The 6,516-nt window shown below is 33.8% G+C and overlaps 1 protein-coding gene across 1 annotated transcript; it reads left to right on the top strand.

Moving 5' to 3' along the window:
- The first annotated feature begins 1,145 nt into the window (after positions 1-1,145).
- Positions 1,146-2,126, top strand: LOC127548231 (olfactory receptor 7D4-like). The gene has a single exon (XM_051975523.1). The coding sequence runs from the start codon at positions 1,146-1,148 to the stop codon at positions 2,124-2,126; it is 981 nt and encodes a 326-aa protein (XP_051831483.1).
- Positions 2,127-6,516: the final 4,390 nt, after the last annotated feature.

Here is a 6,516-nt window from a genome sequence, read left to right on the forward strand (position 1 = left end):
CTTCTTTTTTCATGTTTCAGAACATCTTTTTTTTGTGTGTGGCATTTAAAATTTTTTTTAAAAATTTATTTTATTCTGTACTTATGAAACAAAACATGCTTTTTCAAAACACAGGAGGAAAAAAGGTGACAATGAATTCTGTTTATCAGTTCTTTCTCTGGATGCAGATAAAGTCTTCCTTTATATGTTCTTTGTAATTAATCTGGATACTTAAAATAGAATGACTTAGTAGCTAAACTTTCTTCTTAAAACAATATTGTTGTCACTGTATACAACATTCTCTTAGTTCTTCTCATTTTACTCTTCATTATTTCATGGAAGTCTATCTGTGTCTTTCTAAGATCCTTGTGGTCATCATTTTTATAGCAAATAAGTATTCTTTTTGCTATTGCTAATTGCTATCACAATTTGTTTAGCCATTCCCTAAATGATGAACATTCATTTAATTTTCAGTTCTAGACATTAAAAAGAGAGTTGATATAATTATTTTAAAACAAATAGATTGTTTTTCTTTTCTTCAATTTAACTTTGGATACAGAACTAGTAGTAGCATTGCTAAGTCAAGTGGTATAAACAATTTAAGAACTCTTTATGTTCAAAGAGTTCACAGTTCCACTAACAGTGAATTACTGTTCTGCTTTTTCCACATCTACTTTTATATTTGTCAATTTCCTGTTCAATTATTTGAGCCAATGGGGTAGGTATACTATCTAACAGTTGTCTCAATAAATGTTAAGACTGTCAATAATATATTAGAGCGTTTTTCATATGACTATAAATTAGATTTCTTCATTGGCAAACTGCCTCTTCATATCCTTTGAGTATTTATCACTGGGGAATACTATTTGCTTTTCTATCCCAGTTATTGATGATCATTGAAAGTTTCCAGCAAATTTCAGATTTCATAAATTGTTCTTTCCTAAATGTGGTTGTTCATATTTCAAAAACTCAAAGAACCAGAAAGAATTGTAGACATCTTTAGGAACACATCCTTCATCTTGCATTGAGGTTGTATGTATGAATGGTAAATTGTACAAGATCACAAAGATAATAAGTGATAGAGCCAAGGGAAGAGCTGAGAAATTCTAAATCAAAACTTGATGTTCTTTCCATTCTGTATACAAGGATAATCATATTTTTATGTTATGCTCTTCTCACTTTTCTTTCTCAGCAGAAAAGAAAGCCCCATAATATCAGAAAACCAAACAAAATTCACTGATTTTATTCTCCTGCGATTTTCTGAAAAACCAGAACAGCAGGGGACTCTCTTTGGGCTGTTCTTTGGCATGTACTTGGTCACAGTGATTGGAAATCTGCTCATAATTTTGGCCATTGGCTCTGACTCTCACCTTCATACCCCCATGTACTTCTTCCTTTCCAACTTATCCTTTGCAGATTTCTGTATGGTATCTACCACAGTCCCCAATATGTTGGTAAGTATCTTGTTAGAAAACAAGGCCATCACCTATGTTAACTGCCTTGCTCAGATGTATTTCTTTATGGTTTTTGGTTGTATGGACAATTTTCTCCTTACTGCAATGGCCTATGACCGTTTTGTGGCTATCTGTCATCCCCTACGCTATTCGGCCATCATGAATCCTAGTCTGTGTTGCCTGCTGGTGCTGCTTTCTTGGATAATAAGCCTTCTAGATTCCCTTCTTCACACTCTGATGGTAATAAGGCTCTCCTTCTGTACAGATCATGAAATTCAGCACTTCTTTTGTGATCTTGCTGAGGTTCTGAAACTCTCTTGTTCTGACACCCTAATGAATTACATTTTGATTTACATTTTAGCTGGACTGTTGGCTATTCTCCCCATCACAGGGATCCTTTTCTCTTATATCCAGATTTGTTCTTCCATTTTGAAAATCCCATCAGCTCGGGGCAAGTATAAAGCCTTTTCCACCTGTGGATCTCACCTTTCTGTTGTTTCCTTATTCTATGGCACAGGACTTGGAGTGTATTTGAGCTCCTCCACTACCTATTCTTCCTGGAAGAGTACAGTAGTCTCGTCCATGTACTCTGTGGTCACCCCCATGTTGAATCCATTTATTTATACACTAAGGAATAAGGACATAAAAGATGCCCTTAGGAAACTAATTAGCAGAACAGTTTCCTCTCAGTGATGGGGCTGGCTCCTGGTCCTTGAAATGAGACACTGGTACATTTGGGGAAAATAGTAGAAGTAAGAAATTTTTGATTCTTCAATTTTCTCCCCATTTAAATTTACATTCCATTTTTCATTTTCAGTGATATTGCCTAAAATACAGATTTCACTCTCTCACCTTTTCCTACAGAATGCCAGTGAATCCCTATTGCCACTAGGATCAAATGCAAAATCATCAGTTTGACATTCAAATTCCTTTATAACCTAATTCCTTTCTACTCTTCTAAAATCTTACTCCATACCACATGCTCTTAGCTCCAGTAAAACTACCCTTTTTGTCATTTTATGAACAACACATTCCATTTCTTGGCTCTGGGCACTTTCTTGGGCTTTCTGCCATATCTGGAATGTTCTCTGTATTCAACTCTACCAAATGACTTCTTTTGCTTCCTTTAAGTCCTAAAATTAAAAAAAATTCTATCTTTTCCTGGAAGCTTTCTCAATTCTTTAGTTCAAGTGTGTTCATTTTGTTAATAATTATTCATTTATGAATTATTTATTTTATTCACTTATTATTAATATATTGAACACTAATAATCTTGTATATAGCTTGTTTATATATATTTGTATGTTGCCACCCCATTAGGTTGTATGATCTTGAAGGTCAAGTTCTATCTTTTGTTTTATTTTCTATGTCCAATGCTTGGTACAGTGACTGAAATGTGCTTAATAAATGCTGACTGATAAAGCTCAGTATTTCTATCGTAATGATTGACTCTGGTTTTATTGTTTACAATGGACCTTGATCTTTTCTAAGTTCCATCTTCTTATTGCCTAAGCAAATGGCCATTATGAGTAGCTGTAGTAAAAAAAAATTTGGTAATAATCTCAGTATAAACCTCTTGGTGCTTTGCCTGCTTCAGGTGAAGACTATCCTTACTTGCACCTGAAAGAAGTGGAGCTGTAATGATATGGTCCTTGAGAAACTAAAGTCAATGTCTTATCATAATGAGACATTGAAAGTGTATAACTGCAAAAAGTGCAATTGCTACCATGATTGATTTCATCAAATTCTAACATCGGTTAAATCATGTCACAACTTTGCTTAAGATATTTCACTGGCCTCCTATTATTTCTAGAAAAACATTTCATCTTCTATGTCTTTTATAATCCTTCATACTATGGTTTCAACACATGTTTCTAGGTTGATTTCATATCACTGTCCCAAAATACTTAGGTTCTATCACCTATATGGAACAATGTTACCATCTCTTCCTTCATAGCCATCACACAGAGAGTTTCCCATACATGAAACAGGGGGGGTCCATATTCACATTTGTATATTGGATTCCTTAGCTCCATTCAGTGCTGATTGTGAGGCTAACTCCATTTAGAATGTCTGATCTCCCCAGTGAATAGTATTACACCCAGATCCACTAAATTTACTGCATAAATTTCATTTTACTTTTCTGTTTCCATTTTGAATATTCCTTGTCACAATGGACTAAAAGCTCTCAGAGAGTAGAGACTGTTTCATATTTGTTTTTGCATGCAAAGAACATAACCTAGTACCTAAAACTTTGTAGGCATTTAAAGAGCATCTGATATGAATTGACTTAATCTTGGCCCTCTCTCTTTCTCTTAAAAATCTCCAAATTACAGAAGGGATTTTCAACATCTGTCCTCTCCTTCAGTCTCTTAAATCATGAAACAATCATCTCCAGATCGAAAATGTCCCTGAAAACATCTTTAGTTTGAACTTTTTCAGATGTTCCTTGTAATATCTTACCTAACAAATCCTCCTTTCCCACTGTTTAGCTGACTCCTTTAGTTGTGAGAAAAGTCTTTATTAGACTGAATCTCATGAATCAAAATCTACATCTTTGAAATTCAAAGTCACTAATATTATCTTGAGAGGCAAATCAAAAAACAAGGGAACACTATAATTATATGTCTATCCACAAAGACAGACAGATGAAAAGTTGTCACAATATAGGAAGACTAATTGAAATATTGAAAAGCTTAGGATCTTAAGAAAGATAAAACTATGATTGTACATACATAGCCTAAATCAGATTGCTCACTATTTCAGGGAGGGAACAGATGACAGAGGGAGAGGGATAGAACTTGGAATTCAAAGTTTTAAAAAACATATTTAAAAGTTGTTTTACCATGTATTTACCATATACCATATACCATGGCATAGAATTACCCTGAATTTTGGAAAAATAAAATAAAATGTTTTTTCAAATACAAATAACAAAAATTTCTTCAGATGTCAATTCAGAAAGGCACAAAGGCCAACAAACAATATATTTAATCTTTTTTCCCCCAGTTATGTGTAAAACAATTTTTAACATTTGCTTTTGGAAATATGAGTTAGATTCTTTCCTTTCCTGCTCTCTTCGGTCTCCCTAATTGAGATAACATATGTGACATTAGAAAAAAAAATCATCCAAAACTAATATAAATTAAAGATAGTAATATAAAGAAGCATATATAGAATTTGCATGAAATAATGAAGAGTGATAAGAGTATTAAATTATTTCAAAAGTAAATATGAATAATTAAGTTACATGGATATTCATATCAATTCTAAAGTACCTATGAATGAACATATTTTTCTTCTCTGGAAAAAAAAAGATATGTGGAACTATATATTGTTTAATTACATATATATGCACCTCCCACAGCCATACATATTATATTAGGAACATATTAGTTATCAATAGGCAAGGAATTTGAAAATAAACAAGAGAATTAAAATAAAATTAGCCACTACATTGATAATTTTAATTACATTAAATTTTTAAAAATTGGAAAAATAAAATAAATATAGCCATGATCATCAGGAAAACAGAAAATTTGTGAGAAATTTTACATGCAATGTATCATATCAAAAATATATAGGGAACTTTGTTTAATAGAAAAGAATGTGAATTAATCCCCATTGAAAATAGTCAAATGATATAAACTGGATGATTTCCAAAGAAGAAATCAAAGTGGATACATGTTTTTCTAGATGGCCAGAATGGAGAGGAGTGCTACAAAGCTGATGTAGGCTTTGCAATTAAAATGAATATAGTAAACAAGCTTGGATGTATCCCCAAAGTGGTGAATAACAGCTTCATGACAATATAAATGGCACTTGCAGATTATCAGTGCCAATATTCTCACCATGACAAATCCTGAAAAAACTTATAAAGATCTGGAGACTGTCAAAAGTATAATTCCACAACCACAATTGGCACTCCAAGACAAAAAGACTACATGAAGAATTAATGAAAACACCTTATATTGCTTCTCTGAGAGTGGACAGTTTGTTACTAATTTGGAGGTTATATTGTGCCAACACATAGTTGGCATGAGAAGAGCAGTAAAGGAGTGGGAAGTTTTCAGAGATTTTGCATTCAACACTCTATTTGCTCATCTGAGTCAAAAATGATGGAGAAATTCAGAAGCTGCTGAATAAGATATGGGAATTCCACAGGCTATGCCAGCAAAATAATTCATCCATGTCTAAGGAGGTAGCATTCAGTTTCATCAAAAATAAAGTACAAATAAAACCTAAAGAAATGCAGGATCCTTAATTCAGTAAGATGATAGCTGAAATTCAGTTTTATGCTGATAGTAACATCCAAAGTACAGTTTTGATGCAGTGCAGGCTATTTAGGGGCCATTAACTTGTAGTGTAGTTTAATTACTTAATGCTGATAGAGTTAGATTGATCAGTTGTGGTGTTCTCTTCTTTTGTATAATATATGATGCTTCTTTGTGGGCAGGTTTCTTGGAGAGGTTTTCTGGAGGCAGCCTTAGTTTCATTTCAGTTTAGAGTAATAATCACTTCAAATGCAGTCTGCTGATAAAATCCAAATCCTTTATTTTCTCCTTCCAAGTCTTGTTTCTTTCCTTGGGCCTGGTTAGCTTTCTTAGAGGACTCTCTCCTTCCTTGGTTCCAAGAGCTCTTGCAGCTTGTCTTTTGTCTCTGCCAGCTTCTGCCTCTAGCTTAATTCTGACTTGTGGCTTCTCAATCTCCAACTGACGCTCTCCTCTCAATCTTTTCAACTGAACTCTCCTGACTGAGCTCAACTGTTTTTATGCTCTTTTAGAGGTGTAACCTCAAAGGTTGACTCCTCTTCTGAAAGTGGGATTATGGGAGGTGTGAATTTGGATATCTCTTTTATTTTTACTTTTTTAAAATAACTTTTTATTGACAGAACCCATGCCAGGGTAATTTCTCATAGCATTATCCCTTGCACTCACTTCTGTTCTGATTTTTCCCCTCCCTCCATTCCCTCCCCTAGATGGCAAGCAGTCCTATACGTGTTAAATAGGTTACAGTATATCCTAGATACAATGTATGTGTATCATACAGTTCTCTTGTTGCACCGGGAGAATTGGATTCAGAA

The sequence above is a fragment of the Antechinus flavipes genome, chromosome 1, assembly GCF_016432865.1.
Source record: "Antechinus flavipes isolate AdamAnt ecotype Samford, QLD, Australia chromosome 1, AdamAnt_v2, whole genome shotgun sequence".
NCBI lineage: Eukaryota > Metazoa > Chordata > Mammalia > Dasyuromorphia > Dasyuridae > Antechinus > Antechinus flavipes.